Here is a 17922-nt window from a genome sequence, read left to right as displayed (position 1 = left end):
ACTTGACACCTTTGATGTCTCAAAGGTACCTCAAACATAAAAGATCCAAGCTAAATTAATAATTTCCCACCAGCACATGCCATTATTACATAGCCTGATACATAGTCCAAAAAGCTATTATTGTGTTTTTGACACACCCTCTTCTGTCACTGTCATATATTCATCCTTTCCATCTTTCAAGACCTCCTCAAATTCTGTGGAACCTATTCACTTTTTTTCCATCTACACTATCACCTCCACCCTTGTATCAGTAATTGTCATCCCTTGGCTGGGCTACTGCTAATGGTTTCCTAAGGAGTATCATTTCCATTCCTTTCTGCTCCTCCCTCTTTTATCTGTTCTACACTCTGCAGATATGGTGATATTTTGAAACACAAATTTGATCATTTGTGCCCGTCTCCCCTGCTCATCCTGAACTTGTTTTAGTCCATCATACTACTTACCAGGCTCCTTCCCACTAAACGGATGTTGCTTGTACTATTTCATTGGCTTGGAATGCCCTTCCCCTCTTTTCTCCTCAGACTTTATCCTTCAGACCTCAACTCAACTGTCATGATTTTGCAAACACTTATCTTTGTCTCAATGACTAGGTCAAATTTCTCTACTAGAAGACCATACTGAATCGTGTACTTCTCCATTACAGTATTTCCTGAGAGTATGGTACTTTTCTGTTTTTGTTCACCATTGTCTCCTCAGTACTAGAACAATCATGGCACACAGGCATTACCCTCAAAATATCTCTTAATTGAATTAATGTGTGGAGGGGGTAATTATCCACAATATTTGGATAGGAATCACAAATGATATGGCATTTGAGTTGGGCACTCTCGGTGTTATTATTGAAGAATAAGGTGGAGGAAGATGAATTAGGGACGTTGCTAAGCACAAAATTTAATAGTATTTGCTGGAATATTTAGATGTAAGTGGGAGGGGAGTTGAAGATGTTTCATAGGTTCATTGGAGAATGGTTGAGCCAGAGACAGAACAAGGTTTCAGCTAAAGAAAATGATGTTCAATTTATCAATGTTCTGAATTTGAGGTAACAAACTCACCAGATGGAAATGGTTTGATGACATTTTGAAATGTAGGAATAGATATGGTGTGAGATTTCATCTAGACATCTTAAGTCTGGTTGCCCTTCTGCTCCTGACAAGCAAAACATACTCCTCTCGTCATCTATTTCCTTATCTATTCTTTCTTTTTTTTTTCTCTATCCCACTGTCACTTCCCTGGACTTTTACCTGGACTACTTCAACAAGTCCCTAACTACTCTCCCTGCATCCAGTCTTGCTCTCCTGTAATCTAGTTTGCACTTTCATTCCAGAGTGACTTTTCCAAGACACCAGAATGCCATTTTCCTGCTGTGGATCCTTAAAATGTTTCCATTGACTGCAGAATAAAATCTGGACTCTTGATCAAAGCTTTATGATTTGATCCTAGAATTCCTGAATTTCACTTCCAGCTCCTCTCTCCAGCCATACCAGACTACTTATCCTCAAATGCCTCCTGCTGCCTTTCTTCCTTCCTTTCTACCTTACTGAAATCTGACTATAGATTAACGAAGTTATTCTGGCTGGGGAAAAAATACTATACTGTCTAGTATGGAGACAAAAACCAAACCCAAACAAAAAGACAAGTAAACGCCTAGCCTTCAAGTTCAACTCAGATGTGGCCTCCTGAAGATTTCTTCTTGAGGAAAATTTATAGTTCCACTGGTTTTCTGCCAGCTCACTGTAATTCTTAGCCCAAAATTAGCTGCATCACTGTCTCCTACATAGGTGAATTTAAGCTCACTATTTGGCATTTCTATCCTTGAGACTGTCTAATTACAAAGCGTTTGGCTACACATAATTTGTTGTCACACGTCTTTCTGGACTGGAAATGTGTCCACAGATTCCTTCCCTTGACCTCAAGAACATGGATACCGGGGGTGGGGGAGGGGGTCATTACGCCTTGCGTCATCACGTGCCGAGAGGGTGGGGCCCTCAAGGGAACTGTAAGGAAGGGCGGAGTCAAGTAGAATGGGGCGGGGCTCCTAGGGGGCGGGGCCTCGAGAGGCGGGGCCACGAGGCGGGGCGGGGCCAGAGAGGAGTCGGGGGCGCTTCTGCCATTCAGCCGGTGCAAGCGGCGGCGGGAGGCAGCGCCTGTGGAGTACCCTCGACGCTAGGTTCCGAAAGCGTTACTGGGACCACCGGCTCAGACCAGAGGCAGACGCGTGGTCGAGCAGAAGCTGGTGGCACCGAAAACGGCGGCCGGAGTCCGAGCTCCAAAGGCGGGAAGTACCCGGGATCGGGGAAGCCCCGGGAGCAGCGCGGCGTCGCCTACTTTACCCAAGGGGCCGCGGCGACGGTCACGGGGCGCGGCGCCAGAGCGCGCGACCCAGGCTGGGATTCCAAACAGGCGGCCCAGGCTCCTCCTCCATTCGGGCCGCCTCACCTGCGGGCAACGCTGCGCCGCCTCCGCCCGTATAGACGGCACCTGCGTCGCCCGGCTCACCGGTCTCCGCCCCTCGACCGCCGGCGCCAGGCCCGGGCGGCGCACTTGGACTCGGGGCTGCGGGAGCCAAGGCTCTTGGGGTGCGGCGTCTTTGCCACCGCCCAGGGAGGGTGCAGGTGGAGCGGGCGCGGCTGCGTGGAACCCGGCGCCGGCCGCCGCCGCCGCCGCCTCTGCCGTCGTCCCGGTCGCCGCCGAGTCCCGGGGACCGGGCTGTCCGCGCCCGCGCCCGGGGAGAAGCCGCCGCCAGCCGGGCACCATGAACAGCAGCAGCGCCAACATCACCTACGCCAGTCGCAAGCGGCGGAAGCCGGTGCAGAAAACGTGAGTGTCTGGTGCGCGTCCTCGGCGCGGGGGTGGGCGCTCAGGCGCGCAGGTGCCGGAGGCCGCCTCACCCGTGCCCACATCCCCGCGGCCTGGTGATTAGGTCCTTTCCCCACGCAGTCCGTGGAATCGCGATTTGGAGGCCGGTCGAGAAACCCAGGCCTTGGGTTTTTCCGTGTTTAAAGATTGCATTTAAAAAATTGTGCCCCCCCGTTCCCCAGTCTCCAGGGCACGCGCACCCTCGCACCCCCACCCCCCACCCATTTGTAGCACTGTTCACTGTGCTATGGTCCTAATTTGTTGACAGCTCTGGTCTGCCCTGTGGGGCTGGCTGGTGGATTAGTTAACCTAAGCCCGTCTTGAAATCCCCTTTCACATTTAATATCCTCCTCGGTTAGGTTAGAGGACGGTCACTATTCTCACTCCTGATGGGGGGAGATGCTTTTAGGAGCTAAACACGTGCTGTCTGCAGGAAAGGGAATGAGTGTTTCTGAAGGTATTTTTTAGTCCGGTGCAACTGGCTTTCTGTTGCACTCTTTACTTATTTGGCAGTAATTTTGTAGCACTCAGCGTGAACGCATCGGTACAATGTATAGAGATGGTAGCAGTTTTGAGTGAGTGTAGTAGCCAGAATACAGTAACGGATTTGTATTTTCAGTCACCTTTTGGGGGAGCTTTCTTATCACTTTGGGTCTGTAAATGATTTGGAGCTGGAATTATTGAAACAGACGTTTTCATTCTTAGCATCATTCTCTAATTCCCTTCTCCCTCTACTTCCAAGTTTAGTCAGTTCTGATAGATTACAAACTTAGATTTTTTTGTTTGTTTGTTTTGGTGGGATATTTGTGTGAGATGGCAAATACTTTTTTTTTTTTCAGAAAAAAGAAAAATCCGTGCTTGAGACAGATTTACTTTTGTGAATTGGCAGTATTCATGTGTTTATTCCTAATTATTATCCCTGAGTTATTTTACTTCACATTTTTCAAACTTTCATAAACAACTTTCAGAACACATTAAACAGTTCCTCAGAACAAATCAGAAGTGTGCATTTGGCTTAGAACTTAATTTAGGTCACTAATCCAAACCAGAAAAATAAGTTTAAGATTAATATTTAAGACCAGTTTAAAAGTTTAATTATTCTGGAGTTTTAATTTCCTTTTAGAATTTCAGTGATTATAGGTCTTCAGATCTAGACTTGGCATTAACAGAGGATATTCATCTATAAATAGACTGATTAAAATTTGGAAGACTTATCCTGCAGTGTGGCCGACGTTAGGAATACTGCCGAATCAGCAGTTTTTGTCTTGGCAGTTCTGTTGACATTGGTTTTCAATACTTGCGTTTTATAGAGTGGTTTCTTATATTAAAATGTATTTGTCTAATTTGACTTTGTCCTTAGTGGTTATTTAAAATTGAGAGGCGTCACAAACGCTTCTATGTATTTATTAATACACTGGTATACTTGGCATTATATATAATAGAGTTATCATAGGTTTTATGTATATGGTCAGATAACCTGAAGATGCCCCTGATGGATTTTTAAGTTACTGCATTTCAGTCAGTGTGTTACAGAAAGACCTAGATGACTTTAATAGAATGCTTTAATTTTTATTCATCATAAAGTTTAACATCTTTGGCTTCTCGTTAATGTTTTATTAAAGATTTTTCCTTTAAACATAGTACTGTACATTTTATTTACGTAAGAGGTACCTTTTATTATTTTATATTACCATTTTAATATACTCTCTAAGATGTTAGTATATTTGTATTTAATAATCTCTAACACAATACAACTAAAGCGTTTCTACATTCACCCTTATTTTATTCAGTTAGTATAAATGTTTATCAGATCTTTATTGAGCATCATGCGTTGCTTTTAATCATATAAATGCCTTAAAAGGTCACTGCTCCATAAGAAAAGCCTAGTGCTGGCATTTACAGAATCACATGAAATTGTTTATAAATTGTTTTTACCAGAATGAAAAAATGGTTAACTTAAAATGCAGTTAATCAAAGTCCATTTTAAGAATGGGGCCATAAACCCAATATTAAGTTTAATGTGTTTTTTTAGTTAAATTACTAGTTTGTGGCTAATAGGCTCTATAATATGTTGGCACATTGTCAGAAAAATTCATCTTGTTTGAGCTGAAAATGTTATTGAGATCTATTTAATTTTGACCCCTTAAGTCAGCCATTGTATCTTAAAGAGAAAATATGTTGTAGCATAATTATAGGACTGTTAAAAAGATGGCCATTTAAATATACAATTCCATAAAATTTTGGAACCAAGTGTGTGACATACTTTGAACCTGAAGCTCTTCCAATCTTCAATGGAATTTATTAAACGGGATCAACGCCCCCTAGTGGCAAAGTCCAACGTTGAAAATTATCTTAGTACGAAATATATTTTAAACGTGTTAAATTTAATCCCGCTAAAGTATCTTGTACATAGTAGACACTCAGTAAATGTTTCTTTTCTTTTCGGAGTAATGAAAGCTAGAAGATTAAAGGATATGAAGCAACCTTGCATCTGATCCATGTTCCTAAAGAAATTTTCAAAGATACCCTTAGGAATAGGTTCTACTGTTTCCTTACGTGTTCCTTAAAATAACCCTGCTCAAAAAAAAAAAAAAAGAAAGAAAGAAAGAAAAAACAATTTGTTTTTACTTAAATCCTCTTCTTGTTTTATTTTCTTTGGAGATGAAAGCCTTTTTGTACATTTCTTTAATTACTTTGCTGCATGAAGATAGGTGAAAAGCACACTATTGAATTAAATAGAGTCTGGGTTTCTTTTCCCCTAATGATAATAACTTTGGATGTATTTTTGTAGTTTTTAAGTTCTGTTAATACATAAAAAGTTTTAGTGGTACTTCAATTTACCATATTTTTAGAAAATTAGTGCTGAATATTGGCAAATAATAGGTGTTGAGTAAATGAAATCTACACTTAAAAATGATATCAGTAGTGGTGGTGATCAAGCCAGCCATCATGAAGTGTCAGAGTTAGAAATAACTTCTCAGCCTTAGTTGACCCTTTTTACTTTGTTAACACACTAATAACATTAGTATAAAAGCAGTGTCTTCCTTGCTATGTTTGCTAAATTGCCATTCATTCTATTTAAACCTAATGAACCTCACTTATACATTACCTACTTAGTTGAATAAAATTATGTTTCACTGAAAATGTTTGATATAAACGTACTATGATAAAATTTCCTAAATAGCTTCTAAAATAAAAATATAGGTATTTTTAGTTACATAATTGTTTCTCCACTGTTGTTTTTCTTTCAAATAAGCTTTGTTCAGATAGTTTATACATAGTGACTATAAAGGCTCTCACATATTGGACCTATGAAATAAGTAAGTGAAAGTGATTAGTTATTGGTAACATTTATACAAATAAATGGTGTAAAGAGGAAACAGTGAGCACTAGTTGAAAAAGCGCTAGTTCTAAACTAAAATTGAAAAAGCACTAGCTCTAAACTAAAAGATGAGGTCTACTTTTCTCACTTGTATAGGTCTTGGCAAGTGATTGACCAATAAGGCAGGCAGTCAACACCTACATTGCCACTCTCACAACTAAAATTAGCAGAAGAAGAGTATTTTATAAGCTGTAAGGACTTCTAACAGAAATATAGATTCTATTTTTAAATAATTTCAGCTTACATTATCACAGAGCAATCAATTCTCCTGTGAAACAGTAAGAGGCAGTATATGATTGCATTCTCAATTGTGGGTAATGAAATGTGCTACTCCACTGGTGAAAAAACTTACACAGTACATGCTTATTGGTGCATATAATTTACACACTTACTTAGAAATTAGTACCATGCAAATCTTTAACAACAGTACCTTTCTACTTCCACTCTTCTTTTAAAATTGATATTTTTGCATACTGGTTTTATATAACAAAAAACTACTGTTTGTTAGTACTTATTGTGACATAAGCATGCACTGTGCTTTACAGACATCATTTTATTTCATTTTTGTAATAGTAGTATGAAAAGGTATTATTATTTCAGCTTTCCAGATAGGGACCTGAGGTTCAGATTCAAAATTGTTAGGTAGTAAATGAAAGGATGAGTTTTAATATCAGATTCCAGGTCTTTTGGCTCCAAAGCTTACGTTCATTCCAACTTCGCAGTGCTGCCCAGGTAAGTTCAGTGATGCATATGGTACACCCACATACTAGGGATTTCCTTAACGCTCACTGTTTCTTCTCAAATAGTGTTCTGAATAAATTATTTCCCTTTGCCCATACATGATTTGTGCTTGCTTGACTCCATACTTGCATTCATGCCCTTTCTTTTTAGAGTCTTTTCCTCCTATTTTCATTGATGTGCTAGCTACCTGCCCTCCTTTAAAACATTGTTTTCAGTGGCTGCATGGTACTCCCTTCTGTTAAAGCTCTGTAATTTATTTTGAGGCGGAAATTCTGTTATTTCCAATCTTTAAATATTTCAACTAGTACTTCAGAGAATACCCTTGAGATATGTGAATTTCTATGTAAATTTTTAGTTCATTCCTTAGGAAAAATTCCTGTAAGTGGAAATTTGGGTACAAAGATATGATATACTTTTACGGTTGAGCCAGATATTATGCTCTGAAACATGCTGTCAAATTACTCTGCAAAAAATTTCCATTCCTATTGGTAGTCTGTAGGAGCGCCTATGTCCTTGCATTTTTGCTTTAAAAATATTAATTGTCAACTTCATAAGCCAAAAAAAAAATGGGGTAGATAATGGAACTTCTATGTTGGGATTGTATGTGTGGAATAATAGTGAGTACATTTGCAGATTTTTCTACTTGAGATGTCCTTTACATACTGATTTTCTTTGTCTTATGTTTTTCAGTTGTTTTTCAGTTTGCTCTTTTACCTTATTTTTAATGAAATACTATTTTGAAAAGTATTCGTTTTAAATAACACATGCACATGAAAAAGTCAATAATGTGTATAATGTTATCTTAAGTTTAGCATAGTAGGCATTATCTGTTGATGTTTTATTGTGATAGTTATGGTTATTAGTGCTATTTAATCTCTCCTCATCCTCCCAGTATAATTTTATCACAATTTTGGATTAAATTCACATGCAGTGTTTCCTTAACTGTAAGTATTGTTTATTGCCGCGTTAAGTAATATACTATGATTACATTTTCTTTTCTGTTCTCCGTTGTCATTGATTTCACTTTTTACCTAATTTTCATCTTCATGTTATTTATATCTGGGTTTAGCTGTGTCTTAGGTTTATCCAAGACAGATTTTGTGTTTCTATCTCTGTTTTCCTTGTTTGGCATGATCTTCCAGAGAGAAGGGTAGTTGCAGAAAGCCATGTACTCTGCCATCATGAAACTGGAAGTGATTTACCTATCTTTAAGACCTGATGTAGAAACCACATTTCCATGAAACCTTCCCCCATTACTCTACCTGTATGTGAGCTCTTACCTTCCTGAACTCTCCAGCATCACTTTTATGGCATCTACATTATTGAGCAATACATTATGTTTGATTTTTGGCTTGTTATAGAATGTATCTCCTCCTAGTAAGAAAGACGAGCTCTGTAAAGATAGGTCTACCTTTTATTTGTCTTTATAGCAACCAGAACTTCCTAGTACCATATACATAGTAGGTATTTGAGAATATTTACTAATTTAACAATTGGCCACCAGTTAAAATTTTTCATGTTTTAGTGATGTATTCTCTGTGGGTTCCAAGGGAAATACAAAGAAAAAAAGTGTATATTTTAAAAAGAAGAGGAAAAAGGGAACATTCTTAATGATTTTTTTCCAGGATTTTGGAAGTAACAGTGATTTCTAGGGCATATTTCATGTTCCAGTTTTCATTGTTAAAGTCCTGTGCTAAAGATTATATGCCGTTTGTACCTCATCACCACTCTTTAAGCATAGCAAAAGAGGGAAAGGGAAGAACCCATCACAATTGTAGAGCGGCTGCAGGAAAGCGACTGAAGAATTCAGACTCCTTACGAGTAACTGCCAGCCAGAATTCTCCGAAGGTTTTGTAGACATTTTTTTGCTTCGCATAGGGGAGTAAAATATCCAGCTGTATTCCGCGTAACAGTGAAATTTGACTTAATTTGTGTCACATATCCCCTCTCCAATATCACATTAAGTATACAATTTATGATGATAAACATTCAGCATTTATATTCAGAGATAAATAAGTATGCACTGAAGCCATGGGGAGGAAATGAAGAATGAATGGGTTTAAGAGTTGGGCTTAATGGGGTGTACATGGTATGGTAGAGAGATTTATCGAGAAATACTTCAATTTCCTAGCTGTTGGAATGAGAGTCATACCATAATAGATGCAGAGAAGCGGTGCCCAACTGCTGAAAAATATGAATGTGAGGACGTTCAGGTACAGGGGCTGGAAATAAACAAGTTACTGGTAAGTAGACTGAAGCAGTGAGAGTAGATTAAATCACCCACAGGAAAAAGCCGATAGGACAAAAAACTCAGTACTGTGATAGGTAATCTTCGTTAGAAAATGCCACCTTAATCTAAGGATTACTGAAACTTTGTCTTTGCTTGTCATTTTGAGGTTTTATGGTAAATGTCATAAAAATATAAACATTTACAATTACAGTAATTTATGATTAAACTGGATTGTTATGTTTTTCAACTTTGTTTCAAACCCTGAGCACAAGTGATGAGCCTAAGAGACATTTTAGCCTGGGATATTAAAAAGGTATTAAAGAGAGCATGCAAGCTGGCACTGGACATGCTATTGGGCTTGTTACTGCCAGTACTTATGGCATGCAGGGCTTCTAAAACAGGAGCATGGCATGCAGTCAGCTAAAGTCTTGCTTTCACAACAATTTTGGTTTACAGGTTGGGACAAGATTTTTGAGGTTAAGGTTTAAAAAAATAATAAATTGTTCCTTTCCCCGATCGACATCTACAGTCTCCCTATTTCAGGAGGTGTCTGAATTCCAGATATCCCAAATCCAATCTTGCAGGGATACTTATTTACATTTCAGATGTAGACTTTTGTTTAAATAGATGGCTGGCAGTATGTTTGGCATAGGTTTAAAGACAATACGAAAGTAAAAGTACCAGCATAACTCAAGTGTAATTGATGTAGAATTACTCTCTATTTTTAATTACTTGGTGCATCTTTAATAGGTGTGGATAAGTATGAAGTATTTTCACAAAATAGTTCTGAATATTTCTCATAAAATCGGTGAAAAGGTGTCTCAAATCTATGACTTCAGCTTTAACAACAGTGGATTCGAAATGCCAAGTCCAGTGGGTACTTCTCAGCCCTGACTTTCCTTAATAACTTGGTGCATTTGACTTTGTTCTGGGACCTCCAAAATATTCTGCCTGGGTTCTTTTCCTATCTGCCTTATCATTCCTCCTCCGTACTCTTTGCCCGCGGCCCTTTCCTCAACGTTATACCTAAATGTTGGCATCATTGAGGTCTGTCCTCAAGTCTCTTCTTTCTTCGTTTGGCATACTTTCCATTAGGAAATATAGTTGTGATCCTAAGCTACGAATCCCAGTCATTTGCAACCTCTCCTCACTCACCGTTTTCCTCTCCCTTACTTCCTATACCTAGGAAGTCAGCACGTCAGTTTAGTTGACTGAACACTTGAGTCTGGCTAGGTACGGAGCTTTGTGGTAGGTACAAAGTGCTGTGTTTAAAAATCTCAAGCCAGGCCTTACTTGTTATCGTCCCACTATCACTCCCTGTGGTCAGGCTGCAATCATTTCCTTTCTGGACACTTCTGATCAGCAGCCATTAATTGAGAGTCCACTCCGTGTCAAGTACTATGCTAGGCACTGGAGATACAGAATGATTAAGTTGATATTGTAATAAGAGAACAAACAAGTATATGCAATATAGGTTGCATAACACTTGACTTAGGAAATTCAATCTCAAGCTAAATATTCCATAATGTGCATAATAATACATTAGAGCTGTGGACAGTTTTGCATTGTGTATAGAAATAGTCTCATCTAGTGCAGGGTTGACTACTGCAAAAAGCCAGCGCAAGACAGGCAGCAATATCACATGGAGGAACACCTCTAAACCTCTTTATCCTACTTTTATTGTTATTTCTTTCTGTGTCCTAGCAGCTTGTCTTGCTTCAATGTTTGTGTTACTGTCTTCTCCCCAGTGTTTTATAATCATTACTGGAAAGCTACCAAGAGTGCACGACTAGATTTTATTTTCAATTACGGGAAATGCTGTCTGCACAGAATATTCCTTAATGGCATGGTGCTTAAGGCATTTACATAAGATGCATAAAGTACAGTAGTCACCTGGGAGGAATCCAGTGGGAGTAGGTCAGGGAAGACTCTACAGTAAAGTGATCTAATTGAGCAGCGCTTTGAAGCTGGTTCACCGCTCAGTGTTCTGTGCTTGGCACGTGTGGTGGGTGGTCACTGTTTACTGAAGGAAGGCGGCCCTAACCAGCTTCCCCTTCTCTCTCTTTACCCTGTGCTTCACAGATAGGCCCTCTCACAGTTCACCTTTCCTCAGTTATGCCGCCTCCTGAAATCCTGTTCACCTTTCAAGATGTAGCTCAGATACCACCTTTTCTATAAAAATCTTTTTTCAAGCAGTTGCTCGCTGAACTCAGCTCCCATCACACTTTTTGAGTATATAGGAGAAGAATGTTTTCCTGGACCACCCAGGACATAGGTGCAAATAAATATTTGCTTTAACAGGTGATTAGTCAGTAGACAGTTATTCAATGAGGTAGACATGCATTATAGGTAAAAGTTGAGATTCAGTTGATTAATTGGAGAGATGCAGTAATTAGGTGTGACTTGAATTTGATTATACACGTGACCAGGGAAAATAGCTAGAGAAATAGTCACCAATTTCTGTTAAGTATGTAGTTACATGCATAGTCTAGAGGAAGTATCTACTGACTTATTTTGTATATATGCCACTTTATCAGTTTCTTACTCTTATTTTTTGTAGAAGTAACATGAACTGTAATAGAAAAAAATAGAAATAGACAAGTTCTGAAGAAATTACTGGGTAGGGACATTGAAAAAAGCCTGTTAAGTTTTCGTATTACTTTCTATTATCTTTTTGCATAAAGTATTACTTCTTCATGTTCATATAACATTGAAAACATGTTGTCGAGAAATGCTTTGATTGAATCAAATTAACAGCATTATACTCAAGCCAATTTCCACTCTTTCAGATGAAATTAATTTGAATTATCAAAAATGGCTTTGTCTTCTCAGTAAAACTGGAGGAAAAAAGTCTTCATCATAAGAATGCTCCGGCTAATTCTTTATTTTTCTGGCAAATGGTGGGGTACAGAGACATGATCTAAAAATTACTTTGTTTGGTTTTTTTTAATTAATTTATTTATGGCTGCGTTGGGTCTCCGTTTCTGTGCGAGGGCTTTCTCTAGTTGTGACAAGTGGGGGCCACTCTTCATCGCGGTGCGCGGGCCTCTCACTATCGCGGCCTCGCTTGTTCCGGAGCACAGTCTCCAGACGCGCAGGCTCAGTAATTGTGGTTCACGGGCCCAGTTGCTTCGCGGCATGTGGGATCCTCCCAGACCAGGGCTCGAACCCGTGTCCACTGCATTGGCAGGGAGACTCTCAACCACTGCGCCACCAGGGAAGCCCCTGTTGGGTTTTTTGATATCTTCTCTTTTTAATATTTCAACGTTAGGTGTCTGATGATCTGTAAATCCACTTTAATGAATTTCTGTTATGAAATCCTGGCTAAGGCTTTTGTGTGAAGTTCAGTTTCTCATTTCTGAACTCAAGTTCTACTCCTAACCATAAGTATCATTTTTCTCAGATGAAAATCATGCTAAATGTTGGGATTTCATTGGATTTTCTAATTGAGACACAAACTATGATGGCTAATAATTAAGAAGGATTACTGGCCAGTCATAAAAGCAAAATTTGCGGGCAATTGCTGGTAAACAGTTAACCTCTAATATTTGTCACAATTGACAAATATCAATAACTAAAGTCAAAGTTTTTCTCGCCTTAATATCGGAGGACCCCATTAGATGGCTGGAGGACCCTGTGGAGATGCCACAATGGCTTTGAGACGTTGTCACTGACAGGAAAGTGTTAAATATAGGAAGCTGAGGATGATGAAGAACAGCTTTTTATTTAGGGTCGCTCCTGTTTATTTGCAACATAAATGATGCTAAGATGATTTTTGTGGAAGATAGCAAAGGAGGCATAATTTTCACATAACTTACTGCAGATTTCTTTCTTCCCCCTAACAGTAGATGTGTTTGAAGAGGAAAAACGCCTAATAGATTTGTTAATTGGGAATCATGTACCACAAATGTATGAGGTATATAAGAGGTACTCAGCATTTTCCTGTGATGGGTTCATACGTTTTTAATAAAACATTATGAAGGAGTTTACCCATTCCCTTGTTTTTCTTAATTAAGATATGAAGGGAGCATTTTGAAAGGATTTATGTAAACTTGAAGTAGATTTTAGATGTTTGTTTTGTTAGAAAAATAGTTGAGGAGATGTTATAATGTGATCAGAATTTTTTCTTTATAGATTTTAATGTATTTTATGGAATTTTGTTTGTTTTTTAGTGTCAAGCCAGTCCCAGCTGAAGGAATCAAGTCGAATCCTTCAAAGCGGCATAGAGACCGACTTAATACGGAATTGGACCGTTTGGCCAGCCTGCTGCCTTTTCCACAAGATGTTGTTAATAAGCTGGACAAACTTTCAGTTCTTAGGCTCAGTGTCAGTTATCTAAGAGCCAAGAGCTTCTTTGATGGTAAGACAGAAGGGTTTAATTTTTCTACAGTCGCTTACAAAATACTTACGTTGAATACGGCTGTTTCTGCTTCTGTGTTGAAAAGTGCAAAAATTAGCCTTACGTGAAAAAGTTCTGTTTATTGCTGGATAGTAAAACTTAGGTAGCAAAGCCAAATTTTTAATATTTCTGAAATCAGTTTTCCAGATTGATTCATCAAACATATGCTGCCACTTAAATAATATGTGGTGTCATTCTTTGAAAATAGTAACACTCAGATTAAGAAGGACACTTTCTGGTTCTTCTCCTTTCTAGTCAATTTTTTAAGGTCTTTTTTTTTTACTGGAAAGAATAAAACACATATTAACTACTATGATATATTTTTGCTGGATTTCCTTCAATATGTTTCACAGATACATCATTTTGTTTATCCTTTCAAAGTTATACTTCTACTGCTTTATATTAACTATATGTTTGCTCCAGGAAAATGTAATTACAAATTTTTTTTCCATTGGAAAGGGCATTTTGTCACTGGAGTCAATAGAGTTGGATTTCAGTCTCCATTGTGCCACTGACAACTATTTGACTTGAACATGTTAGCATCAGTTTACTCTGCTTTAAGCTAGGGATTTGAACTAGGTGATGTTTGTTACACTTTAATTGCACAGTCTATCATAGTCATAAATTATTTTAAATGGAAGTTTTTGTTTGAAAATAATGCTTCAGTGTGTCTTCTCATGTAAAATAATTCCTCGATTTCTCTTTTGGTCTGTTTGTATGTCAGAAATAGATTTTTTAGGAACTGTTATGTCATTTTACCCATAGTAGTAAAGAATTAATGATAAAATCTCAGTGACATGTCAGTGCTCTTAAACTTTAACGTGCTCATAAATCACATAGGGACCCTGATAAGATGAAGGTTCTTATTCAGTAGGTTTTGGTGTCGCCAGAGATTTTGCTCTTCTTACTGTCAGATGATGCTGATACTGCTGCCCTTGACATATTTACAGATACTTGAATTTGCGGTTTGTGTGTAGAATATTGCAGAACAGTTACTTCCCTGTAGGTCTATGTTTAGATGGTTTGCTGTGTTTAGTCTGAGCATCTTTTTTATTTATTGGTTTGTTTGCATGCTGTATGTTCTTCATTTTGGATTAAAAATTATATAGTTTTTTTTTAGGTGAGAAATTCTTTTATCATATTTAGAGTCAAAATATCCCTTAAAATATTTGCATTTTACAATAAAAAGGATAGCGAAACACAAGATCATGTACAAGCTTAAGTATTCAAGTTTTTGAAGAGCCAAAAAGGAAAAGGAGAATAATGGACTACCACAAAGCTGTAGTACAGTAATAAACGCCTTCAGTGAGTGCAGACTAAAGCAATAAATGTACTCCTTGGGTTTCTGATTCTTGGTCAAAAACTGCTTGACTAAATGATTAATATAATCCAATTACGAAGTTGCTTGGCTTTTTGTTGCTCCTACCCTGAGGAAACCATAATTCAAGAAGAGTCACGTACCACACTGTTCATTGCAGCTCTATTTACAAGAGCTGGGACATGGAAGCAGCCTAAGTGTCCATCGACAGATGAATGGATAAAGAAGATGTGGCACATATATACAATGGAATATTACTCAGCTATACAAAGAAACGAAATTGAGTTATTTGTAGTGAGGTGGATGGACCTAGAGACTGTCATACAGAGTGGAGTAAGTCAGAAAGAGAAAAACAAACACCATATGCTAACACATATATGTGGAATCTAAAAAAAAAAAAGAGGTTCTGAAGAACCTAGGGGCAGGACAGGAATAAAGACACAGATGTAGAGAATGGACTTGAGGACACAGGGAGGGGAAGGGGAAGCTGGGACGAAGTGAGAGAGTGGCATGGACATCTATACACTACCAAATGCAAAATAGATAGCTAGTGGGAAGCAGCCACATAGCACAGGGAGATCAGCTCGGTGCTTTGTGACCACCTACAGGGGTGGGATAGGGAGGGTGGGAGGCAGATGCAAGAGGGAGTCGGATATGGGGATATATGTATATGTATAGCTGATTCAGTTTGTTATAAAGCAGAAAGTAACACACCATTTTAAAGCAATTATACTCCAATAAAGATGTTTAAAAAAATTGTATAGTTTAACCATTGTGATCTGGGCAATATACACTGATTTGAGGATAATAACTTCAGGGAAGATTATATATTTAAGTGTTCATAGTAGACGCTTATGTTTTCTCTGATCTATATAAAAAGCCTTTGAATTTTCAATCTTCATGTATACCACACCCTTCATCTTCTAGGTGAGTCACGTGATGTTCAGTGGTGTGTGTGTGTGTGTGTGTGTGTGTGTGTGTGTGTGTATCAGCTGTATATTTATTTTGTCATCGAGCTAGAACTAGGTTTCCACATTCCCTCTGTTGTTTTTGTTGACCATATCTCAGTTACTTCTCTTTTCTGGGAACCATATATATATAGCAAAATCCTGAGAACTTTTCCCTAGATCTGTGATTCTCAAAGTATAGACCCTAGACAGTCAGCATTAATGTCACCTGGCCATTTGTTAGAAATGCCAAATCTTGGGCCCTACCCTAGACCAATGGAATCATACACTCTGGTGGTGTGGCAAGTTTGGGAGCCCCCGTTGTAGATTGTAACCCCAAGGTCAATCCCAGCTTCTTGGGATGCAGTCCTGATCTTCAGCATTTATTCACATGCTGTGCTGTTTGACCTTATGATGGAGGGTTCCGTGACATGTAAGATGTGGTCTCTGTCCTTAGAGGGTTTATAGTCGAGAAGCCAGGGAGGCACTATTCCTTGACTCTGGTCAAGATGTATTGACATGATCATTTTGCCTTTTCGTTTCCTGCTCCTCTATAATGGGAAATCAAATTATATGTTAAAAGAGAAAAAAAATGTATGGGTTTTTCCCTGTTTAGAAGCAGTGGAGTAGAATTGAAGCTGCTTGGAGAATAGCCAGTGTGCCATTTCAGTATTAACATACTTACTGCTTTCTAGGCTGTCTCTATGTGTGTGAGTATGTGTATATGCTTACACACATGCATACACATACATATACATTAATATATGTATATTTAATGTAAAAAGCAGTCTCCCTCCCTCTCTCTCTCTCTCTCTCTCTCTCTCTCTCTCTCTCTCTCTCTATATATATATATATATATATATATATATATATATATTTCATGAATAGATGTGTATCCTGTTCAATACCTCAAGTAAAAGCGATTCCCAAATCTACCTTATAAAGAATGTCATAGTGTAGCGGGGCTCATTGTGGAATTCTCACTTGTTAAAAAGTATTTTCTTGGCTTTTCATTAATAAGTTTATTTTTTATTCTGGCTCAGTGTATTCGACAGTAAGATCTTATTACCCTATTTGTGTCATTCCTTCATCAATTATCTTTACCCTATTTGTGTCATTCCTTCATCAATTATCTTTTTTTAACATGTTTATTGGATTATAATTGCTTTACAATGTTGTGTTAGTTACTGCTGTATAACAAAGTGAATCAGCTATATGTATACATATATCCCCATATCCCCTCCCGCTTGTGTCTCTCTCCCACCCTCTCTATCCCACCCCTCTAGGGGGACACAAAGCACCGAGCTGATCTCCCTGTGCTATGCAGCTGCTTCCCACTTGCTATCTGTTTTACATTTGGTAGTGTATATATGTCCATGCCACTCTCTCACTTCATCCCAGCTTACCCTTCCCCCTCCGCATGTCCTCAAGTCCATTCTCTACATCTGCGTCTTTATTCCTGTCGTGCCCCTAGGTTCTTCAGAACCATGTTTTTTTTTTTTTTTTTAGATTCCATATATATGTGTTAGCATACGGTATTTGTTTTTCTCTTTCTGACTTACTTCACTCTCTATGACTGACTCTGGGTCCATCCACCTCACTATAAATAACTCAATTTCATTTCTTCCTATGGCTGAGTAATATTCCATTGTATATATGTGCCACATCTTCTTTATCCATTCATCTGTTGATGGACACTTAGGTTGCTTCTATGTCCTGGCTATTGTAAATAGAGCTGCAATGAACATTGTGGTACATGACTCTTTTTGAATTACGGTTTTCTCAGGGTAGAGGCCCAGTAGTGGGATTGCTGGGTGGTATTATCTTTAATTTTAGGTCCTTTGAATTACTGGTTTTTATACTTTAGTATGCATCAGCATAACCTCGAAAGCCTGTTAAAATGCACATTCTAGGACATGCTCTTTTTATGCTGATTCTTTGTAGGTTTATGTAGAACCCAGGAATCTGTATTTTTACAAGCATTCTAGATAAGTCTGAGGCAGTGATTTAACCTGGTTTTGATTATGTCCTGAATTATTAAAAATAAAT

General features: G+C 38.5%; 1 protein-coding gene across 1 annotated transcript in view; it reads left to right on the top strand.

The window, feature by feature from the left end:
- The first annotated feature begins 2601 nt into the window (after positions 1-2601).
- AHR (aryl hydrocarbon receptor) overlaps positions 2602-17922 on the top strand; it is a 50779-nt gene continuing 35458 nt past the window's right edge. The window contains exons 1-2 of the mRNA XM_019928248.3: positions 2602-2817; positions 13382-13569. Coding sequence (XP_019783807.1) covers positions 2753-2817; positions 13382-13569 — 253 coding nt within the window. The 5' untranslated portion in view covers positions 2602-2752. The remainder of the gene's footprint in view (positions 2818-13381; positions 13570-17922) is intronic.

The sequence above is a fragment of the Tursiops truncatus genome, chromosome 9, assembly GCF_011762595.2.
Source record: "Tursiops truncatus isolate mTurTru1 chromosome 9, mTurTru1.mat.Y, whole genome shotgun sequence".
NCBI classification, from domain to species: Eukaryota; Metazoa; Chordata; class Mammalia; order Artiodactyla; family Delphinidae; genus Tursiops; species Tursiops truncatus.
Note: the sequence above shows the minus strand (reverse complement) of the source record. Positions and strands in the feature narration are given on the sequence as shown.